General features: G+C 48.0%; 1 protein-coding gene across 1 annotated transcript; it reads right to left on the bottom strand.

The window, feature by feature from the left end:
- Positions 1 to 258: 258 nt before the first annotated feature.
- SLC5A9 (solute carrier family 5 member 9) lies at positions 259 to 20,125 on the bottom strand. Its single transcript, XM_039711837.1, has 13 exons — positions 20,054 to 20,125; positions 18,206 to 18,310; positions 16,217 to 16,381; positions 13,547 to 13,652; positions 12,893 to 12,973; positions 11,924 to 12,129; positions 10,967 to 11,102; positions 9,986 to 10,093; positions 9,654 to 9,804; positions 8,423 to 8,591; positions 7,686 to 7,901; positions 2,056 to 2,197; positions 259 to 467 (listed from the first exon to the last, which is right to left on the bottom strand). Exons 1-13 carry the CDS (start codon positions 20,066 to 20,068, stop codon positions 259 to 261), a joined length of 1,809 nt encoding a protein of 602 aa, XP_039567771.1. The 5' UTR covers positions 20,069 to 20,125.
- Positions 20,126 to 24,585: the final 4,460 nt, after the last annotated feature.

Genomic DNA, 24,585 nt, shown 5'->3' with positions numbered 1-24,585 from the left:
CCTCGCTGGGCTCAGCTCTGCACCCATAAACTTGACCCCAAACCTTCTGACTTGTCCCACGTGCTATCGGACACGTCCCCTGTGTCCCAGATGTGACCAGTGCTGGGTTTTGGCCACCCCTGGTGGAGGAACTGAGCCCCACAGTCATTCCCAGCAAGCAGTGCCTCCAGGGAAGGGCTCTGCTGCTCTGTCACCTGCTGATCCCAGCTTAGCCTGGAAGGTGAGAGCAACCAAAGCCACGCCATTCCTGACCCCAGCTCAGCCAAAATATGCCCACAGGAAGATGTTGGTGGCCATGAGGAGAATAGCACTAATATCACACACAATCCTCCACCGGGGCTCCTCCTCGATGCTGGTGAGCCTGTGCTCCAGGGCAGCTCTCTCCTCCTGGGACAGGGTGGGCGTGGGGCCCGTGGGCAGGCCACAGAACCACATGTACACCATCTTCCACCAGGGACGTCTGGCTGCTGCAAGAAAGGGACCAAAACGTGGCTGTTGGAACCTGCTGGGACTCTTCCCTCTCCTCTCCCAGTCTTTTGGAGGTGCACTGGCCAGTCTGGAGTGGGGCTTGAGAGGGACCTTGCATGAGAGATGCAAGATGATGGAAAGAAGGGAAAAGGAAAAGGAAAAAGGAAAAGGGGAAAAGGAGGAGAAGTAGAAAGAAAAGGAGAAGGAATAGGAAAGAGGAAAAGAGGAGAAGGAGAAGGAGAAGGAGAAGGAGAAGGAGAAGGAGAAGGAGAAGGAGAAGGAGAAGGAGAAGGAAGAAAAGGAAAAGGAAAAGGAAAAGGGAAAGGAAAAGGAAAAGGAAAAGGAAAAACCTTCTCCCTAGACTATGTGCAGCACAGACTGATTGCAGTGGATTGATTGCAGTACTCACTCATTAGTTAATTAACAAACTCTTCCCCCTCCTCCCCAACCCAGATTCCATCCGCTTTTAAAATTCCTGACAGCATGATGGTCCATTTAGAGAGATCCCAGCTTGTTTGTTACACATGGCATGCCAGGTGAAGTGTGTGTTTTAATTGTCAGTCCTGTGCTGTGTGTATTTCACTCGCTGTTCTTTCCAAATATAACCTTTTTTGAAACACAGGATGTTATAGGGCCTTGAAAAGAGGTGTTACCCAGAAAAAAACCCTCATTAAACTGTCAACTGCTGTGTTTCACATTTCCTTCCTCATCTTTGCTAATTACCAAAATAGCAAGATATTTGTTTATAAAAATCTGAGCTAGTAAAGTAAACCAGGAATTGATAAGAAATAAGAAGTAATGCTGAATAACTGCATTCAACTTCAACCCAAATTTACTCTATTGGAGAAGAAAAAAACAAGGGATTTGTTTAGATGTTCACTTCCATTTAGCCTGGCTGTGATTGGTTCCAGTGTCCTTTGGACTGACCAGCAAATGGAAGAAGTGAAGAAATCTTGTGTGTGTCTTTATTCTGAGGTTCCTGCTCTGTAACCTTCAAAAGTTAAGCTCAAAACCAGAAAACTGCATTTTTAATAGATTTGCAGAATAAAGCTCTGTCCATTCTGAAAAGAACTAGACTATATAGCATCTCCTGCTACTGTTCTGTCTCCTGACAACTCTTTTAAGTTCATTTTGCTCTGCTTTACTTCTTATTAAATACCTCTGGTAGGACACAGAGTTATTTAAAGTCTGAGTTTTAACCATGGCTTGCATCCTAAGGGAAGATGAAAAGATCCTGTCGGCATCATGGAAATGAGAAAAGTGAGGACTGTGGATTCTAGGGCATCCACAAAGTGCATATGTCTGCTCCCAGGGTCTCTTGGTCCCCTCAGGCTGTGCTGCTATTTTGGTGCTCTTTTTTCAGGGATGGCAGCTCTTCTGAGCCATTCAGAGGGATGTGACATCAAGGTGTGTTGGGAGGACCAAGAACCACAACACTTTCATTTGTCACCTCCTTAAAAGTGTAAACACAAGCCCCAGCTCCAGTGAATGCACCAGGTGGCCCCTCATGCACTGTGGGGATTTTTATGGGATCCTGGCTGTGCACCCCCAGGCACATTAGTGTGTTTTGCACAGACAGAGCCCTACCTGCCTCCTCCTTGTCATCTGAAGCTGCAGTTTCCACCAGCTCCTTCTCACTCTGCTCTGGGTCAGTCTGTGCTGCTTCACTGTTTCCCAGGTTTATGGCAGGTGCTTTTTTGTGCCTGGTCCACCACATGAGACCATCCAGCTGCAAAGTGGAACAGAGAGAAAGTGGTCACTGCCTGTCTGTCCAATGTGGCCACATCTCCTTCCCTGGGGGACGCAGGTCCAAGGTGATGCCGAGTCCTGGTTGGGGTGATCTCCCATTTTCCCTCCTTTCCTTCCTGCACAGGTGCCCACACCCTGGGTAAGAAGGTTGGCACCATCCAGCTGGAGTTGAAAAGCTGAGAAAAAAAAAAAGTGAAATATTCTAGTTTGTCACCTTCCATTTTTTAAAAGAACTTGTTCTGTCCCTGTCTCAGAGGAGTAACCCTTTAGTAGACATTGGAGAAGCAGCTTCCTATTTGCAAGGCTCATGTGATTGATCTGAAATAGTGATGGTCTGCATCCAGAATGGCAGCCCTCCAACAGGGAAGGGTAATAAAGTCAAATAAATAAAAATAAATCAAAAAAGAAGCCAAGACACCCTCTCTGGATACAGTCAGTCACAGACAGCTGTTATGCTTTCAGAAGATTTTCTTTTCTAATTCCAGATTTCTCTGATGGGCCAGTACAAGACATTGCCTGTCTCTGCAGAAAGCCACAAAGAACAATCAGTCTGCTTTACAAATCCCTAAGTTCTGGAACTGTTATCCCTGAGCAAGCCTGAAAGTCTCCCTGGAACACAGGGAGTGCACAGGAGACATCGATCTCGCAAACCTCAGTGGCCTTTGGCAGCTGTGGGGGACCAGACACCCCAGAGCTCAGAGATTTGGGGTTAAGCCAGGCCTGCTGCTGCTGTGGCTGACCTTGGCATGCCCAGGATCTCGGTGGCTCTTCCTGACCCCTGTCCTGGCCAGGCCAGGCAGCAGGGACAGGCTCATCCATCCCTCCCAAAGGCAGCTGCCAGCTCCAGCGGCTGCCCTCCCCCTCCAGCCCACTCTGCCTGGCACAGGGGGACAGGGCAGGGCTGCAGTGGTGACAGCAGGGCAGGCAAAGTCACACACGTGCCCCAGGAGCAGCTGCCTCCCTGCTCTGCCCGTATGGAAATGAACCTCCCCAATGGGTCACTTACAAAGTAACGTGAGTTTAATTTTGCACACACAAATCCAGGCAGAAGCTTTCAGCTGACACAGAATGTTGCATAATTTCCAGAAGATTTATAGCTTTATTTAAATCATTTTCAACCAAGATGAGCATTGGGCAGGGCTAATCTTTCTTGTCATGAAGTGCTAAATTGCTTTGATTTGACGATCCTCATCTTTCTCTGTGATTTTTTTTTTTTTAATCACTTAGGAAATGTCACTGGAACATAGTAAAGTTTCAGGGTACTAAAGGAATTCCAAAACTTTTTTTCCTTTTCTCTCCTCTTCTCATGTGTCACTGAACCACTGTCTTTACACATTGCAGCAAAATTTTCAAGAGCTGGGGTGTACCTGGGGCTTGGATTCCACCAGAGGGATGCAATTCCCCATGGAAAGCAGCACAGACACAGGCAACCTCATGGCATCACCCCTCTGACCCACCCAGGAGCTGGTGCCTCTGCCATGGCAAAGCAAACCACCACCCTAGAGAGCTCCACCCCAGCCCTGCAGCTTTGAGCTCGGGTGGGTTTGGGCTGGATGTGTCCCTTGAGATCCCCCTTTCTGCTCTTTGCCACTGCTGGGGGGCTCAGCAGCAGCTCTGTGTGCCCATGGAGGCCTCCACGGGGCTGGCTGGGCTTGCCTGGCACAGCCTCCCAAAGGGATGGGGAGGGGAGGCAGGTGGTGGCAGTGCCTGGAGAAAGCAGGAAAATACTTCAGTACAAATTGCCTGCAGGGAGCTGTGTCAGCTTTACTGACTGGGACCTTGGAAGTGCTGCCTAAGGCCACCCTGTCCAAGGGCAGGGGAGCTGGAGGGAGCCTTGTGCTGGGTCCTGGGGAGCCCTGTGGCTCTGCCCCCATCTGCAGAGTCACTGCTGGGGGAGCCCTGTGTCCCCCCTTAGCTTGCTCCTGTCAGCACCCACAGAGCTGAGCGTGTCTGGCTCCCAGTGCCACCAAGTGATGCTGTGGGAGCTCCAGCTGCAGCCCCTCAGAGCTCTCAGGGTGGGCTCAGACCAGCCCAGGTGGGTTTGGTGCTCCTCCTAAGCTGTGCTCCAAGAGGAGCTACTGAAGCTGTGCCTGGAGACACAGGGAGAACATCCCAAGCCCAGAGTACACGGGGTGGGACTGCCAATCCATCAGCCAGACTGGGTGAGCCCTGACCCCTGGGGAGCTGGCTGCTGGTGCAGCACTCACTGCTTTGTGGGCTCTTCCCCTCCCTTTTCTCCCTCACAGTCTCCTTGGGCAAGGGAGTTTGCAAGAACTCAGCAAAGTTTTCCTTTTGTTGTTTGTAAACTAGAATACATCCTTCTGTTCCAAAATGCCATCTGGCACCTGACAGTTGTGTTTCAGCTTCACAGTCTCAAATTTAATTGTAAGCTCTTTTGCAGGGTTCTCAAGGACGGCGTGACACAATATGGACTACCTACAATGAAGACATATGAACTCTGGAGCATACCAAACAAATTCCTTGCATACTTGTTTTCCAGCACAGCATCAATCACCACAGGGATGGGAGAGTGTCCAAAACAGCAGGAGAAAATGCTACAGCTTGCAGTTCTCAGATTGTAATTCATTTAAAGCCAGGAACATTAGCTGTACCACTCCAACATCAGATACAAATCTCTTTTCTCCTTTTGCCCATTTACTATCTCAAAAGCATTGAGATTCAATATTTAAAGTTGTCCAGTGTAGATCCTCAGCTGGTGCAAAGTGACATAACTGTGCTCAACAGCTGTTCCTGGTCTTTGAAGGCAACGGAGCTGTGGTGATTTACATCTGCTGAGGTATGATCTATCACTGTATTTCCTCAGCTTTGTCTTTGCTGGCTTGTTTTTCTACTCTTTTTGCTTGACAAAACAAATGACACAATTCCTAGCTCTTGTACCGTGCCTTTCATCATTCCATCCCCAAGCACTGCAGTTAAGGATGAGCAGAACCAGCCCCATGTGAGTCTTAGGGAGAAATACCCGAGGCTCAGGAAGGGAATTGATTAACCAGGAAGCACCAGAGCTCCAGAGGTTCTCTGCTGGGTGCAGGACACCCAGCACAGCGTCCCCCTCCCAGCCACTGTCATAGGGAGACTCAGGCTCTTCACCACAGGTTTGCCCACGTGCATGCCAAGTCAAATTGGCCAAACACAAAGACCAGGTGCCACTTTCTACCCAGACAGTCAGAGCCTGGCACATCTACCCTGATCTCCACCTCCTGCCCTTCCTTCCCCAAACACTTCTGTGCCTGAGCCAGCACAGCACAGCCACAGACTGGCTGGAGATGAGGGAGCAAACCATGAGAAACCATGTCACCAGAAGTGAAGGTCCAAACCCACACCTCTGCTCATGTCTAGGGCAAAACCTGGGCTGTATCTAACCCAGGAAAATGGAATATTTTCGTCTCAGTGCTGCCCACTCACATTCCTGCCAGACAGGCAGAAACCCAGCAGTGTTGTCTCCCACTTCAGTTAAACCCCACGCCTTCCTTTGGCTGTTCTCTGAGGAACAAGGGCAGACCTTTCCCGTTGAAATTGGGGATAAATAGTAGAAACTGAATGGAATCAGACAAAAGGAAATGGGGACAGACTCTCCCATTCCTACTGAGCTATGGAAAGAGGGGATGAGCTAGTGCTTAGTGGCATGGATTTCCTGGCTGTCCATCCCATTTTCCTTGTGGTGGGAAGATACTGTGGAGCAGGGGGCACATGGGATGGTCATCACAAATACCAAACGATTGATCTGGGTCTCTGTGTCCAGCCTTTCAGTGCCTCAGGCAGTATCATTAATACTCATTCATTTTCTACAACAGAATCTCTTACAGAGGGGTCAAGCACTGAGCTCAGCACTATGTGGGGTCCATGGCATACCAAAAGGCTATCCTGAACATCTCTGTTGAGAAAATTTACCCCAAAAAGCGCAGCTGATGTTAGTTCCTGGCCAGTGCTGCCCTTCAGCAAGCTCTCCTCCCTCCCTGGCTCTCCAGAGGCACCTGAGGTGGGGCAGTCACCACTTCTCATCCTTTGTTCCTCTGGGATAACTGCACACAGCTGCTTCAGACAGAATCCTGCCCTGCCTGACCATACCTCTGGCTCTTTGAAGAATGTGTTAAATAAGGTCACTTACATCCAGCACCTATAAACTCACACATTTCAGTAGAAATACCACTGAAAATCTCCCCTGGGGAATCTAAGATTGTAAGCTCTTTCTCTAATTCTTTTATAGTGGAGTCCATGCTGAAATGCCCCTTCTGGAAGATGCTTGAAGTGTTTTCATGCCTCTGAGGTCAGACTAAAAAGCCTGGAGGTGCTGGGGCCAGTTTCTCCATCTCCTGAACTGCTGGTTTGATGCTCACTGTTCACCAGTGCTGTGTTAATGCATCTTATCTTGCTATTGCTGTGGGCAGGGAGCACTGCACATGTTTAGCTATCACAGGTCAGATGATAAGTGGGAACTCATTAAACCACAGTAATTAATTGCTGGCAACCATCTGGCCACCCCTGAGCAGTCATGAACAACGTAAGCAGCAGAACTAATGGTGCCTCCTTGCCAGTATTTCTCTCTCCCATGTGGATCCTCTGATAGCTAATAAAAGCTGAGAGTTTATCTCCAAGCAGACACAAAGCCAGCCTCTCTCCCCCCTCCTCTCCCCTATCTGAGCACCTGCTTTCATGTAATCTTCAGGAGCGGGGTCTCTCTGACACCTATAACATTCCATCAAACATCGATGGAGCTGGTTAATGCTTTTCAAGTTATGAGGAAGCAACAGATTGATGCCATCACAGCATTTTCTCTCTCATGCAGTTAGACAGGAAAAAATAGGTCTTTTTAATCTATCCAGTAACCTTTGCTGAGACGTAGACGGCGGTTTTTGTTATATTGGCAGCTGCTTTAAAACTTAGGACTGGGAAGAGTTGCTTTAAGGTTTTGTAATATAAAACCTCCGAGCTCTGCACCACTTTAATGTGCTAAGTAAAAGAAAGTTGTGCTTCCCTCAAAGTTATTAAATTTAATTGAGATCACATTGGGACAAAATGTTATTTTCCTAAATGCCCATGTTGCAAAAGATATTAATCTTGTTTGCCTGCAAGATTGATGCTGGCTCTGCTGAAGCAGGCTAGATGCTACAATTAGATATATTTAATTCCTCCTCAGCAGTGCTCTGTAATGTGATTTCATCTCCTTCCCCTTCTTCTTTTCTTTCCATAGCAGTTGTGATGGGCTGTGGTGTCTGCCCAGCTCTGGGCACAGCATGGGAACTCACACTCAATTTGAAGCACTCAGTGCTCAGCAGCATTAACACTCTGTGGTCTGGGGAATAGAGAGAGCTGAGGAGCAAGGGCTTCCTGGCAGCATATGCATGACACACCATTTCCTAGCCACTGCAGGAGCAGGAAGGGGCAGATCTCAGGGAATTTTGGTATCCAAACAGGGCTCTGGGAAAAGGGTGTTGCTGCAAGGCACTTACCTTTTCTTCAGGGATCGCTGGGGTGCAGAGGCTGACGAGGACGATGACAATGGCAGTGAGGACAAAGAGGATGAGGGCAAAGTAGAGGTAGTGCACGTCCTTTAGCACAGCTGGTCTCCTGTCCTCCTCCCCACAGGACGGGGCACTATAACTAAACTCCATGATCATCCGAACCAGACCAACAGCAAAGCCAGCCATGAGGCCCCAGAAAGCACCCTGAGAAAAGGCAAGCACAGAGAAAAGGTCACTGCAAATTACCACTGGCTGTAGTTCTCCCTCTCCTCTCCCTCTTTCCCAAGACTTTTTATGCCTGATGGAAATCCACACTGAGGTGCATCAAAGGAGAATTTTTTCAGGTAAAAATCCTTATTTTCTCTCGTTTGCCCTTGAACATGAAGCACACAGAACACAAATAATGCAAGAATCTCCCCCTAACAACACTCCTCCAATGAGCCTTTGACACGTCATCCCTAAATGGCAGAACAACTTCCCTTTCATGCTTTCAGATGGGACTGCCAAAAAGTACCACTTGCAGTGATTTCTCAGAATCAAGCCCATACCCACTGGAGACTGGAGATCCACTAAGGCATGCCAGGAAAGGCTGTGTCATTGTCACTCCTGAGCTGGACTGGCTCTGAGTTTAAACAGTCTCAAAGGCTAAATACTGAGGGAAGAGATATCTGTTTATTTTATCAAATTAAATGCATGTATCAATTGGCTGTTGACACTTCACTTACAGGCTCATTAACCCTCTTGCAGAAGATTGCCAGGATGAAGAGGGCTGCAATTGGTGGGCTCAGATAGCTGCCTATGGACTGAATGTAGTCAAAGAGCTTTCCACTGTTGGCTGACTGAACCATTGGGATCCAGAGAATGCTGATGACCACAAGGATGAGGGTGAAGACTCTGAAAGAGAAGGATAAAATTGTATTAACTCTGCAGGTAGATTTGCAGCAAAACACACTCCCAGTTTCACTTGGAATTTTCTAAGGAAAAAATCTACAGATCACTCTTGAGAACCTTTCCTTGTGTACACAGGAAAAGAGAAAATTGTTCTCCTGATGTGAGCCTGGTGCGTCCTAAAGTGTGACACAGTCTTCAGTGACCTTGCTCTTGGATATGACAGAAAGAGGGAGCTGGTAGCTTGTGGAAGCAATCTTTCTGCCACCTTTCCAGACAGGTAATGTGCTCAGTCTCTTGCCTTTGCCAAATTCCAACTCATTTGCTACTTATTAAAATTGTGTTTGGGGTCTCAGGTGAATATTGTAACCTTCCTCTGCCTTTGCACTGTGTGCCACAGAGGTTTGTCCTTAGTGCTGAACAAGAGGTCCTCGTCCTCTACCCACTCTGCCATGGTGAAGTGTGAGTTTGCCTGGAGACTCAGCCACATCTCAGCAAAGTTTAGACCTTAATGCTCATGACTGGAGAGCAAAACTTCCACACTGAATGCAGCCTAAATTCCCCTGTCTGGAGGAGAGCTTTATATGCCCCTGATAGAACACAGCACCAAAGCTCATCTGCAGAGGACACTACAACTTATCACAGAGACAGAAAGCTGGGAGGCTCAGCTCTGCACTTTTCCCTGAAGAAAAAATTATTAGAAAAAAAAAAGAAGTAATTGCAACATATCACTCCTGTCTGATGCAAAAATAACATTTTTATAGACCTCTGGTGACAATGACTCAAGAGCACTTTTGGCTTTTCTAAAAGTTACGTTTAAAGCAGTATTTATAAAAAGTTTAGAGAGAAGAGAGGCAATTATCTGCTTAGCTCAGTGGAACACTCAGAGTTTCTCCTTGACCAGGCCTATCCAAGATAAAGCTGGGAAACACAACACTCTTTCCCAAGCTGTCCTCCTGCTCTATATTGCAGGCACCAGATTTTTCTCAGTGAGTCCAGCCTGGAGGATGTAAAAGCTGCTCTCAGAACAGATGATGAGCGGAACAAGACATAAATAAATGCAAGGACCTGCCCACAATCATCAGCTCCTGCTCGGAGGCCTGCCTGCGGATGCGCTGCCAGATGTCCACCACGAAGAGGGTGCTGCTGCTGTTGAAAACAGAGGTGAGGGAACTCATCAGGGCTGCCATCATCACTGCAATCATCAAACCCCGGAGCCCTGCGGGAGACAAACACAGAAGGAGAATCAGGACTGGGCCCTAGGCCTCTGAGTGCTGTTTTTTCCATCCTGCTGTCTGATATCTGCTGTGAGATTTCCGCATCCTTAGGATGGGTGAGGGCAGCCTGATCCCCCCATGCAGAGCCTGGCTCAAGCCCATCCCCACAAGGGTGTTCCTCACCATCAGGCATGAGTTCAATGACCAGTTTGGGGTAGGCAATGTTGGAACAACCCACAGCAGCTCCACAGACCCTTTTGCAGACATCTGGGTCCACGCAGGCCACTTCATCTGGGGAACACAGGGAAACAACAAGGAGTCAGTGCAAACCCCACCGAGCCATGGGTTGTTCAGATCAAGGGAATAAATCCTGATGCCTTGTGCAGTTTCATATAAATGCAGAGGTGGAATACAGCTACAATGAGTGGAGCTGGAAAATGCTTTATATCATCTAATAGAGGTGAAACTTTGAGATGACATTTTCAAATTCTGTTCAGGATACAGCTGAAACTCTCCTGGGTGTTGCATAACTGTAATCCTTGATGATTTGTCACTTGTGGGAGCTGGACTGTTTCCATGAACCTGTCAGCTGGGTTCCCAGGGATGCTGGAGGCTCACTCACTCCTATTTAGGAAATCTGGGAAATAGGCTCTTTCCTCTGGGAGTGGTCCTTCCAACCAAGTGATTTTTCCTGGAAAGGAGAAAGCTCTGGAGAAACCAGCAATCAGAGCTCCTTGGGACTTAAGGGATGCTGGTTTAGCCTAATCCACCAGGTCCTAAATGAATCTGTGTGGGAGTTTGCTAAAACATTCCAAAATACCTAATGGATGTAATCCATGGTATCTGAAGGACAACCTAAGTGCTCCATGAATTTAATTTCACTGTCTGCCTCCAGACAGACAGATGAATGCAATGTCCACAGCATGGAGTTATATGCCCCCAATGGCAAAGTATGTCCCTTATGGCTACTCCTAGGGATTTCTGCCACTGTGGGAGAACTGGAGGTGAAGTGAGGGTTTGGGAACACCATGGTGCAACAGGAATCTCTATGAACATTCCTGCAGGACAGCAGTTTCTAGGATGTAGAAGTGCTGGCAGACCTGTGTGGGATTAGTGGTCACAGCAGGTATGGAGCCCCGTGTCAAGGAAGATGGGAAGGCTTACCTGGGAAAAGAGCTCTGCTGATCATTCCTGGCATGACAAGGAAAAACACAGGGAAGAGTTTCAGATATCCTGCCAGCACTGATCCACCTTTGGCATGGGAGAGGTTCTTGGCAGAGAGGGACCTCTGGACCATCACCTGCAACCAGTGCAGAAAGGGAGCAGAGAATGAAAGAGAAGCACAGCAGAGAGAGCAGGATCCATTCTCTCTGTCTCTGCTTCTCAGGGATGACTTTCATCCCACAGGATCCCAGAGTGTTTTTCATGCCAAGGACAACTTTCCCACCTCACTGACTGCAGCCTGCTGCCACCACTCAGAGCTCAGTCCATGAGCTACAGGAGAGGGCAGCGTGGAAATTTCCTTTACAGGAATAATTTCATCCTTGACTGAAATGAAGCCACCTTGAGGGCTGGAGACAGCAGCTGTATGGCAGCAAGAGACACGGAGTGGAGCAGACTGTGGGTGTTTTGGTAAAAGTTCAGTGGTGGGGTTTCATAATTATCCCACCTGAAAGTACAGAAGCACCACATCTCGAGGAGCACACTCGGCTTTCCTTGTTTGTAGCTTGGAAAGGAATAAGGGACATGAGACATCTGGGAATATGAATGGAGGAATATTGTCTGGAGGTCTACTCAAGGTCACAGCACAGCCAGCTCCAGATTCACATTTTTATATCCTTGTCATTCTAACTGCGTGAAGACTCCCAGTACTCACCAGCCCACAGTGGGATAAAGATGGATGAAAACAACCTGTTCTCACTGCACTAAGAAATGCATAAAATTAGCAGCTTGCTGAGAAGGTGGAAGGAGTGAGACATTCTGGTCTAGACCAGTAAAAAAAAGTAGCAACTCCTGCACACTGAGGCACAGTGATTTTTCAGCTTACAGATCCACAGACTGAGGAATGGACTGAAAATAACATTGTGGTGGTTTGTCTGCTGAGGGAAAGATTTTATTTACCTGGTCAGTGCACCAGCACCAAAGAGCCACCACGGTGAGACCAAATACAAGGCCAGGCCAGGGAAGGTCTCCTGTGATGGGATCCCTGAACAAATGAAAGGCATCTGCACGTGGGAGGTGACAGTCTGTGTTTGGGACTGTGATCTTTGGTATTGCTGCACTATATTTCTCCTTAAGTCCTTCATACCAGCCAACTTTTTCAAATCCTGTAAAGAAAATGCCAGTGATTTAAGGGCTGTTGCATCACGCAAAGTTATTGCCTAATCTGAGTCTCGTGATTACTTTTCTTTTATCTACCTCTTATTTCCTTTACTTTTCATTCCACCCTTGCTTTTTGCAGTCAAAGTTTCTACAGAAGTCAGCTGGATTTTGCCCAGAGTCCTTGTGGTTTAAACAGTAGATTCTGGAAAAGGATCAATGCAGGAAAACCTCCATGATCCTAGTCCCTGCAATGTCATCAGCATCTAGTTTTTACTCATACACCCTCCAAAAGCTAGAGCAGGAAATTATAACATGAAAAAAATTATATACCTAGTTTAGATATTTCTGTTTGCCAAGAAGGCTTAAAACAAAGACTGATTATTGTAATTTCCTTGTTGCTTTTTATTTTTTTTATAACGCTCGGTTGCACCCACATGAACTCCAAAAGTCAACACTGGAAGTCAGCAGGGTTACTCTGAATTGACATGGGCTTAATGAGAGCTGAATTTGGCTCTGAGAGTGCGATGTTCCAAAGCTCTTTGGCAACTCCAGTGAGGTGAAGATAGCCAGAGCCTCACCTCCATACAGTCAGTGCAATGGATGAAGAAATTATGATGGCTTGGAGAATGAGACTTGTGCTGGCACCACTTCTGTGAGTGGTTCAAGCTCATTTCTGCACCACACATGAAAGGTTGAGGCACCCTGCTAAGGTCTAGTGGCCTCGGGACCACCAAAGTGCTGTGTGGTGCCACTGCAGGTTCCCCTTACCTATGAACATGAGGACCAAAGCTCCCAGCACCATGATCAGGGTCTGCAGCACGTCTGTGTAAATCACAGCAGTCAAACCCCCTGCCAGGAGAACCAGAGACAGCAGTCAGTGCGTCACCATGCACAGGGAAACAGGCACCTCACCTGGAAAAAAGCTTTCTTTAGCCCCAGCCCTGGGATTTCAGGACAGACCCACTGGGAGAAGCTGGTACTGAGCTGGTCCTCTGGAGCCCACAGCTGTGACAAGCCCTCCCATGAGGAACAGTGTGGAAGGTTTTCCATGTTCACGAGAGAACTTGGAGGCAGCTCAGCATCTTAACAGCTAAAGTTGCTAATTTTGCAGAAAGGGAAGAAAATAGCAAATATGGGCAGTGGTAACTTCCAGCACAGAGGGAGTCCAGAGCCTTGTGCAGTGTTAGAAAATCCTCTAAAAACAGTAATGTCCCCCCTTTACCACTTTCCCATGGGCCAAGAGGGGAGAGGGGAAGAGTCAAAGGTCTCCAACAGCTGGGAGTGACAAGGCAGGTACTACCAGCAACTGGGGCAATCTTTCCCTCAGACCAGCACCTGAATACTCTTTCCCCTCTGTAGGAAATGGGAAACTTATGTCCTAGGCTCCAGTTCATAATATGTCCCTTAAAACCAGCTATTTACCAGCTATGGTGTAGACAGCAGTCACTGCTAGCAGGACCACAGTGGACAAGTAGAGGTTCCAGCCCAAAGCAGTTTGGATGAACAATGCTCCAGCAAAAATGTCTGTCTGGAATAAAAATACCAAGGGCAGTCTGGTGTTAGTAGTGCTCCGTGCAAGTGAAATCTAATAAAGCAGCCTGCAGCCCTCTGCGGCTCAAAGCACTGACAGGGGAGGACACCAGCAAGGTGAACTGGAAGGGGAGGAGAAGAGCTGTTGGGACTCTTGGCTCTGAACCTTGTTTTGCTGTAAGGAAAAACTTTCCTCCAGGTCAGAGCTCACAGGATCTGGGAGAGCAGCAGGGTGAAAATGAAGGTGCTACGCCAAGGGACTAAAAAGTCATAAAAATAAAAACCATCTTGAGTCATAGAACCCTGGCTGGCACAGAAAAGGACTGGTGTAAGCTGTCACTTCTTTTGGTGACTGTGAACACAGGTCTCTGCTATCTCCCCCTCTTTCCCTCCTGTGACTGTATCCACAGGCAGACACAGGAGGGAAAGAGGGGGAAATGGCAGAGACCTTGTTCTTCCCAGGGCTGCCTCTTGGTGGCCTCCAGAGACACTCCCTCTTGAAAGACTCCTAAAGAGTAACTGATGTCTTGTACCATGATTGGTTTATCTGAGAAGGTCAACAGGTGGTTTTTCTGTTCATGCAGTTCAGCACATTAGAGCGACTCCAGAAAAACAGGTTATACCTGCTGAGAACCTCACTAGAAATACAGAAAGTCCCATCTGCTGTGTTTTGTTTGGATCTTCTGGCAGAGTGACACCAGAAACCAGATGAAACCTGGAATTACACAGATAACATCACTCAAAATTGCAGAAGGTGATATGGGAGATGTTTATGTTGGGAAAGGAAGGTAGAAGGACACCTGTGAGTGTGGTGTGGGGTGAGATACGGGTGAAGACCTTTGCCAAGGGAGAGAGAAGGGATGGGGCAAGAATTCCATTTGCTGTATCTGAAATGAGCACCTTAAAAGCAAGGAGTCAGTGCAACCCCTGACCTCTGTGGGCCTGAGACATGACAGCCACAGCCAGTACTCCACAGGAATCCCTGCCCCTTCTAGGGTTTGGCTTCTCAGCAGGAAACACAACCACCTCTGTAGCCATGCAGGATCAGTCCTCTGACAACACTGTTTATTGAGAACTCTGTTTTCTTTGCAAGCCAAGAAGACTCTGCAGTGCCCTGGTTGTTGACCTATGTTTGGGCAGAAAGCACAGGGAGAAAAATCCTTCTTGTAACCAAGTGCCTGCTGTCCAGCCAGCCGCTAAATGAGCTCTCCACAAACAATAGCTCTGCTTAATAGAAAGCACCTGTCATGGCCATAAACTCCCCCAGCCACATCCGTCAGCCACGCGTGAATTGGCTGCACAGAGGAGAAACCACTGAGATGAAACAGCAGTGATGGGGGCCAGGGTCCTGCTCTGAAAAGCACTGGCAAATGCTGCTCTGCTGAAGGTCACTCTGAAAGACAGCTCTGTTTCATACCTCGTCTGTGTGGCTGTGCTCACTGTGGGCTGCTGCAGGAGAGAGTTGCCATTTATCCCTCACAGGTAAAGAGGCTTTAAGTGCCTTTTTGCAAGACCTCGCTCACTCTGTCACCCAGGGCTGTGCTCCAGTCCCACAGAGCAAAGCTGGAAGCAGTGGTGAGAGCAGTGGGTGACATGACCAAGAGCTGCCCATTAGAGGGGGAAATCTATCCCACACTTCCAGCCTGGAACTCCTCTCAATGCTCCTCCCAGGGGCTGAGACATAATAAGCCTGGGAGAAGGACCTTGAAGCCACATGAGTGTTTTATCTCCAGTCAGTGTCTCCCAAGGCAATTTGACATCTGAATATTTCAGAAGGGTCTAGTGAAAACTGGCTCGTACTGACCTTGGAATAATCAGCTGGAGACAAAAGACTGACATCTTCAGTCCCTGAAATGGACTCTCAAATACACTGCTCTCCCTCCAAGGGCACAGGTAGTTCTTAGCAAATATCTGAGCATAACTTCTATTTCTTTGTGAATGACATTTAAAAGGAGGAAATACTTGGTATAGCCAGTGCACTGGGTTTTGGTTACCAGCAGGGTACAATGCGACAAGCAATTCAGAAAAGATGCTGCATTTTGTCTTAAGCCAGAACCTACCTCCCTTTCACTGTACCCTTTTTGTGCAACACAAGTGAAAAAGAAAGAGGAACAACCGTAAAATACCTAATGCTGAAAACTCAACTACAAGCACAACAGCAGGTTTATGATCATTTAAGAGAATTTCATCTCTACAAGGTGCAGCCAGCCAGATTTCCTCATGGGGTAATGCAGCCCTTCCTCTATCTCTGATGCCTAAGGTTTGATGTGATAGAAAAGGAAAAGCAGGCAGACAGCCCAGGGTACTTACACTGTTTAGTAATTAGTTGCACATCCCTGTAAAGTTCTCACTGTGCATTGCTGTTTAATGAGGGCTCTGTCTCTCTCTTAGGAAAGGTCTCCATGATCAATACAGAGGCAAGAGCAGCACACTAACACACTGCAGCTGCTCCTGGGAGCAGGGCTGGTCCTTTCAAGGAGCTCTCTCTGAGCAGCCCTGCCTTGTACCAGGATGCCCTCTCCCTGCCCTAGACACGAGGGTGGTGTTCAGCTGGGTACATACGGATATCCTGGTGAATATATAGAGGATCAGGGACAGCACGGACGTGTAGATTTGCAGCCTCTGCCCTCCAAACCTCTTCTTCAGGTACTCAGGCAGGGTGACAACTCCTGCTGCGATGTAAACTGGCACAAAGATCCAGCCGAGAGCCAGCAGTGGCCAGATGGCCTGTTAAAGAGACAGAGAATAAAGGCACAGGACTCAACACATGGGACAGCTTCCCCCTGTTCTGTCAGTAGCCATCCTAAGAAAGAAGAAAGGTACAGTGCCGTGTGATGTATTGGAGAAGCAGACTGAGTTTTTCTCCCTGCTCAGAAGATGAGCCAGCACCTGGAGGAATTATTACAATTCAGTCAAAAGCTTTTGAAGATCTCTTCCTAAGGCCTGTATTTCTCGCTGTCACGGGTGTTGCTTCCTCTTCCATCCCATGTTTTTTTGAGCAAGGTGGTGTATGCTGTTGCTCTGGTTCTCTGAAAGATGGTGGTGTATTTGGTGGCCTTTAAAACCACTGATGCTGTGGCAGTGAAGAGTTAAGTGATTCAGAGCAGGATGGGAGCATCTGTTTGTTGCTCGATTAGCAAGTGATGAGGCTGAGGCAGCAGGCTGTCCCTGCGGAGCATAAAAATAAGCAACAGCAAGACTCTGCTGGGATGTTCTCCTTGCAGGCTGGTGCAGATGTGCTTCTGTCACTGGTAGATAAAGAGGCACTTTAGTTGCTTTGCCACAGGTGAAGAGTCTTTTGGAAAGTGTAAAGGCATTCCTCATGTATTTCTTCTCCAATTCCCAGCAAAAGCCCAAACAGGAGAACTTAAAGGTAAATGAAAGCCGTTGGATCATAAAACCTCACCTCCTGGTTATCTCCAGCCATTATCTTTCATCCTTACTTTTACTTTGATCAGTTATTTAAGTTTTCAGAAAGAAACCCTGATCCCTATGAGCAGAGATTGTGACTGATTGAGAGCAGCCATGGCTCCTGCAGTGGCAGAGACTGGCTGTGGTGAAAGATGATCATATGATCCCTCCAGCTGAATGATGTCCCATGGCACAGGAGGAGAGTAATGGTATATGTAAGTTCTCTTTCCAATCTGAAATAAATTAATCTGATCTCATGAAGTTAGATTTGCCCTGAAACACAATCTTGTCTTCATGAGCTTCTAAAGTGACTTGAATAGATTTCCTTTGAGTACAGCAATATTATGTCCTACATGCACCAAGCTCAACACAGTCTCTGTTTTCTTCACAAAAGATTTAAAGGTGACTTTAATGGTCTAGAAAAAAACATTGCAGAGAATATGTACCCCAGGAGAGAGCTTTTGGTGGGCCCTGCCTGTGCTTGATTCTCTGTTGAGGCAGACAAGAGATTCAGAGTTAGGTGAGTGATGGTTCTTGTGAGGCTGGCACTAATCCCACTCCTCATCAGCTGAGAAATTTCATTAACACCACACACCAAGGGCTTGGTTTTCATGCTCTTGTGTGGTGTCAGTGGCAATTTTCCAGGCCACTTCAACAGGGCAGAATCAGACTTGCCTTCACACCCAGATGTTCACCCCAGAGGTGCCACCTTCTGGCAGCTGCCAGGTGAAGAGAGTGTTGCTGATTTTCATGGATTTACAGTGAATATGGGAGCACATGCTGCTTCCTTTTGCTTTTTTTTTTTTTTCAGCTCCCTGCACCCAGAAGAATCCTGTGATTATCCAAATACCTTTCAAGCATTCATTATCTTTTATTTTAATCTTCACAAGTAAAGACTAAAGCTTAAAAATAAGGCCATGCACCACTGGGAAGGCCAAAGAGCTACTAATCCTAGTGAATTCCAGTTAAACTAAAATAAAGATCTCATGTTTCCAAGGCTGTCGGAATGTCTGCAGGCTTCTCTCCTGAGAGTTGAGCACTTGTTGCTGCTGATACTGTTAAACACCTGATTTTGGAGAGAAACCCCCCAATCCCTTTGTAAACAGTGACATCTTAGTTGGCAGCAGAGCTGGCACTTACATTCCACTCAAAGCCCCCGACAGCGATGCCCCCAGCTGCTGCCGTGCCCGCCAGGCCGATGAACGAACCGCTGCCCACGTCGGTCGACATCAGGGAGGCTCCAATCTGGAATAGGGCACAGGGATAAAACTCAGACAGTCACTTTGAGGAATCTCTATCAACCCAAGTATTTCCCCCCAGAAAGTCTCTTTCCCCGGGATTTCATTGCTTTGTGGTTAGGCAGCTGGGTGCTGGCGCAGAGCTGGGTTTTCCTTCACCTCTCAAAAAAACCCCAGTTTTTATATATTAAAGCATGTTCCTGCTTCCTTCCACTGCCCCCACTTCAGTGCAAAGTTTAATCTCAGAATCAGGGCTCACTTTGGCAGTGGTTCTGAGAAGCACACCTGTTACAGGGGCACAGCAGAGGGCAGGGAGCCTGGTGACACCACAGATTCCTCCGTGTCCATGAAACACGGTGGATTTCTCCATTCCCTTGTTAGGCAGCTGCCAAGGTGCCATCTCTGACCCTGTTGACCCTTGCTCTGCCTCCCCGTGTCTTGCAATTTAATATCAGGTCTTAGCTGAGGCTATTTAATGCACAGCTGAAACCTGTCACTCTCATAAAAACACTCTAATAAAATGCAGATAAGCCAGTCATGTACTCAAGGTGAAGGACACAAGGAGCTGAGCCTGCAGGAGAGCTGCAGAGGTGGAATCAGTTCTTACAAACAAATCTGGGAAGTGAACAGCATTAGATGTTGCTCTGAACCTAAAAGAGTTCAGAAGAGGCAAGAGCTGACCTGTACCAAACAACCTCTGCAGCCACCTGTGGTTGAGGCCAAAAGCAGTGAGGATGTTTTGGGATTTGTCTGGGGGTTTTTTTTTAATAGAAAAAAAAAGAAAAACCCACAGAAATCTTGTTTAAAAAAACAAGCTTGAGAAAGAAATATTCAATTTTAGTATCTTTTAATTTTCCCCCTCCTAATTAGAGAAAACCATCAAACTTAGCTTTTGCATTAAATGTTACTTGGCTGAGGCAGAAGTTTAAAGAACATTGAGAAATGACAGATTTTAGAGAGGTGTATGTGTCTCTGGTGGAAGAGGCTGAAAATCTAGCCTAGAGAATTTATGGGCAATGCACAGCCAAAGGAAAAAAAGAAAAAACCTGTTTTGGTTGAGAAGTGCATTCCGTTACCCACGACTCACTGGAGAGATATATGGTTCTAGAGTCTGGCATTGGCTGAGAAGAATCTTTATTCCTGTGGTGTTTTTACTCCTTTCCAACTCTAAATTATCTTTATATGCATCTTTCAGTCCCAAGAAAAGGTGCCTTCAATAGATTATTTTTTCCTTCATAGTGAAGATTTATACTTCAGTGGTTTGAAGTTTATATCCTTTACATCGTTAGTCAATAAACTCAACCCTGCACTAAATAGCAAGGGCTCAAAGTCCTGAGATTAGGGATTATTTTTAATTCAGTGCTTAAGTGCTCTTTACTGGATAACACATTCCTAGATTACCTAATGCTCTCTTGACTTGGGAACATCAGTGGTGAGTTCAAGCCAAAAAAGTTTCCAACCCAGCTAGGCAGCCAGCATTCCCCAACTTTCATCAATGGGAACATTTTTATTGCTGACTTTAGCTGAGAAACTGTGAGTTGGAAAACCCTGAAGGTACTGAGCTACCCTTTTGGCCTGGCAGCTCCACTGGCAAAGATGTGTGGGATGATTCCTTATGGATCCTTCATCTGTCCCTTCCATCTCAAGACTACAGTCACAACATGTAAAGGGTGTGTTCCCTCACCAGAGCTGCTCTCACACCTGGAATTGCTTTCAAACCATGAAAAACAGAGGGAAGCATTTCACTCACAGGCCACCAAGACATGGATCGTCCAGCCAGAAAATATCCTCCAACAGTGCCCCGGCTTGCTCGTACCGATGACTGGAAGCACAAGAAAAAGAACAGGAAAAAGAACAGGAAAAAGTGTTTTCTTCCATTCACCCTCCTTGAGTCAGACCAAGCCAGGAGAATCCTTAGTGCCTGGCCTCAGCACCAGCTCCAAAATAGTTTTATGGATCTGCTAAGTATGCCAGGCTTCACACACTGCTTCTGCCCCTTTTTGTGCAGGCTTCTGACAGTCGTGCTTTGGAAAGAAGCTGCTTGTACCTGTTTAATGACTTCTCCCTGGATGTACCAACTGGGAAAGAAAAAACAGCTCAGCCAAATAGAACACAGTAGGTGTCTGTGACAGAGGCCTTCACCAAACAACAGGAACAAATCATTAGCAACAATCTTTTCAAAGTTTTTAAGGTCCCATTTTAGTCTTCTTTAGCACAACCTTGGCTTTTCTTTTCCCTCCTGCCTGTCCACACCCAGATGTGAGACTGCTCTGCAGCACAGGAGCTGAGCATCATTCCCAGAACAACATCCAGGGAGTGATCCCACAGTTGTCCCCATGTGGGATGGAAGTGAAGGCTCACAGAAGGTTTCCTGTCACCCCCAAATTTGCTCCACAGGCCCTGGGAGAAGTTGTGCAGAGGATGCCATTTGCAGGCAAACCCCTTTGAGGAGTCCAGGGAGCATCAAAACCTCTCTGGCTCAGGCAGACCCAAACCCAGCCCCCTCAGGGACTCACCCATATCCCAACAGCGAGGATAAAGGCAAAGTACAGAACCACCACGACGATGTCTGCCACTGCAAAGGCTGCTGCCTTGTCCCCTGGCAGCCCAGGCAGCTCCGTGGTGGCTGTGGTCTGCTGGCTCATGGCTCTGAGAAAACTGATGGTTTTCTCCCTCACACTGGACTTAAATGCACGTTGGCCTTCATCATTTCCCTTGTAATAATTAACAGGCCACTCACACAAGGTGTGAGTGGGGAGCAGAGGCCAGGCAGGACTGTGACTAACATTTTTCAGCAGGAGCTTGGTCTCCATGGCTCATCAGAAAGGGCCAGCACACAGCTCTGTGGTGTAAGGATTCCTCCCATTCCCCCTCGTGTCCATTTACCAGTGGTCCTTTCTCCTGCCCATTTACCCATTGGTGACACCCACTGGGATGCAGGAGATGGTTCTGCTTGGAGGTCTGCCTGGAGAAGGCTTGTGCCCCACAGCCAGCTCTGGAATGGCTCTGCCAGCCCAGTGGAGCTTTGTGTCCCAGGACATGGGCAGGAAGGAGGAGAGGGCTGGATCCTGTGACATATCAAACTGTCAACCCAGGTGCTCAGCAGGGACATTTCTCATCCTGGTTTGCAGGCGAGGTGGGCACTCTCCAGCACAAGCCCCCTGAACCAGGGAGTGGGTCACACCAAACCTCTCCTCCTTAGTTGGGACAGCTTTGGGAGGACCATGAAAGGTTCCTGCTGGGTCTGGCAGAGCCCTTCCAGAGTCTTCTCCAGGCAGACCCCAGGCCTCAAAGCAGAACCATCTCCTACATCCCTCAGCCTCACCCTGTGACATATCACATAGGACATTTTAAACTTAGGTTAGCAGTGCTTGACCTTGGTTTCAAGGGAGGCAAAAAAAACCTCTTTCTCTCACTTTGTTTTATTCCCCTCTCTCCCGGATTTTTCTTGCAAATGCTGGCTACCTACTTGCTCATTAATTGCACTGCTAACATGAGGCCCACATCCACTCCTGCTCCCCAGTCTGAGGCTCCCTGGGAGCAGTGGCTCCCTGTAGGCTCATTATCCACAAGAGGCTTTTCAAAACTGAAATGTTTCAACAAGCTGAAGTACAGTTACCAGAAATTAAATATCTGGAAGCCTAAATCCCCTGGTATAAACAGGCAGCTCTCCCTGCACAGAGCTGATTTACACTCACCCACACACTTCTCCCTCTTAACACCTCAGCACCTGAAAGCAAAAGACAGTTGCCTAATCCTAACATGCATTAAATACCTGCCTGAGAAGCAAACAGTGTCTCCAGTCTTCCCAAACCAGGAATGTTCCTCCACATGGGAAGCCCAAACCCCAAGTACCTGCCTGACCTAGGCTTTCACCCCACCTTCCCACACTGCTGTATTTGCAGCAACTCACACTTGGAAACACTCGAAATGCATCCAAATACATCCAATATGCCATTCCCAACAGCCATGAGCTACCACGAGTCCATTGGCCACACTGGAATGACAGAGGCTGGTGGCAGTAGGATGTTGTCAGGTGTTATTACACAGCCTGGACCAACCCAAACTGCAGTGTCCAACCCAGCTGCTGGGCAGGATTGCAGCAGCTGCACCTCAAACAGGGATGACAGCTTGAGTGCTTTAGTGGCAGTCCTTTCCTCACTGCTCCATCCTGTTCAGGCAGGAGTTGCTCTGCTCCCCACTCCCAGGACAAGCTGCAGGGGAGTTCTCCTCCCTAGGGATGAGACCAGTGTCCCTGCCCACAGCCAAGGGAATACCACATGCTGCTGTTATGTGGCTCCCCTGCCTTGCAGCCCCAGGTGCACAGTGCAGGGTCCCAGCAGCAGGGCAGTGCTTATCTCCTGCCCCATGCACTGCTTGGTCAGCACTGGGGGCCACGCACGCCCAGGAGATGCAGTGCTCCTTGTCCTGGGTACAGATGTGATAGTTCATGTGCTCAGGAGACAATAAAAATTCATCGCACTGACAAACAAACAAGCAGCCTTGCAGAGAAAGATGTGTCAGCAGCATAAGCCCAGCACGTGCGATTTGGCAGATCTCTGTTGATTCAGAGGGTGGCAAACTCTGCCTCCCACTTTTCTGCAGGGACCTCGAGTGTGCAGGTTACCTGCTGCAGCAAATCCACCCTCCCCAGCTGGCAGAGCCTCTTGGCCACGCAGGCAATGCTGAATTTTGCCTTCCCAAAGTGAAGGAATGAGTTGGTTTATGTTACCTGTGCTGGTGGGAGTGGTGGTAGAAGCAGAGGAAGTGCTGGGCATGACAAAGAGAGGAGAGCCAGTGAGCACAGGGGACAAAGCCATCCCCACAGTGTCACCCACAGCAGGATCAGGCACCGGCAGAGGTGTTGGCTGCACTCATGGGGACAATTGGCACGGAGAGCTGAGGAATACAGATCTTCATCCTTTCCCCATTCCTCCCCTCCTGAGACACTGCTCCTGTACCTTCCAAAAACCATTCCTCCTCCCTCCAGAGCTCGCCTCCTGGTGCATGCCTGGCCTAAACAATTGGCACAGAGAGCTGAGGAATACAGATCTTCACCTTTCCCCATTCCTCCCCTCCTGAGACACTGCTCCTGTACCTTCCAAAAACCATTCCTCCTCCCTCCAGGACTCGCCTCCTGGTGCATGCCTGGCCTTATGGAGTCTTTTTGCTGTCTTGGTGAAGGCTGAGAGCAGGGCTATCAAACAGTGGGGAGAAGACAGCCCCTGAAGCTCACATGGTATTGCTGGGGCCACTGTGTCTCTTTACCAGAGACAGCCCCATTGTCACCAAGCCCTGCATCCATGGCTTCTCCTACCCTGCTGTGGTGCCCAGCAGAGGTGTGGGACAGGCTGCAGAGTTGCAGAGCCCTGTAAAACCCAGTTTCAGCAGCACCTGGCAGCTGCAGCCAGACTCTGCAGCACAGTGAATACACTGTCCTCTTGTTGCAGCAGAACTGACAGAACATTTAGTGTCCCCTTGTGGGGTGTGCACCCTCGCTCCTGTCACCGAGGCTGAGAACGAGCCCTTCAGGGACTGGAAATTGTAAGTGGCGTTTCAAAGAGTGCAGCTCAGAAAAAAATAAAAAGGTGCTGAAGAGCAAGTGTTTCTGGGGCAGAGGATGTTCGGTGGAGTGACAGGCAATTATTTTCACAAATGTTAACGAATAAATGGACTTCCTCTTCATTACCAAGCTACTTCACAGTCATCAGCAAATAGTTCCAATGACAATTAGTGAATTTCTAAATGGATTGAGAAATTGGTTTATACACAGATACCGATGCAATGAGGTGAGGTGATAGCCCAGCCTCACTCCTTACCTTTCCTCCTGAGGGATTTTCCTGTGTGCTGAATGGGTGAGGCATTCAGCTAACCATTATTTTCTTCTCAGCTCTTTCTCGGGGGAACGACTCTTGAATGAAATCCAGCAGTTTAATTTTGGTGTGATATGAATGGGCTTTGAATGTATTTAATGTTTAAAGGCAGCTATTCAGCTCGGAGGCTGCTCCAGAGAAGCAGCGGGAAGCAGAGCAGACCCCCGGGAAGCGCAGTGCTGCTACCACAGCTCTTTTCTTCCCTCTGCAGGCCACACTCTGATTTTCACTCCTGGGCTGTCCCATAAACCTGGAGGCAGTCCATCACTTCAAGACTGCTTGAAGTACTTTGGTTTGTTTGTTTGTTTTACCGGGGTGAGTCAGGGACACCTGTGCTGAGATAAAGGGATAAAACCAGGGATTTTATCCCTGTCACACCTGTGCTGAGACAGGGATAAAATACCATGCA

Source organism: Passer montanus, unplaced genomic scaffold (assembly GCF_014805655.1).
Source record: "Passer montanus isolate IOZ18808 unplaced genomic scaffold, ASM1480565v1 scaffold25, whole genome shotgun sequence".
Classification (NCBI taxonomy): Eukaryota; Metazoa; Chordata; class Aves; order Passeriformes; family Passeridae; genus Passer; species Passer montanus.
This window is presented reverse-complemented; position numbering and strand designations above follow the sequence as displayed.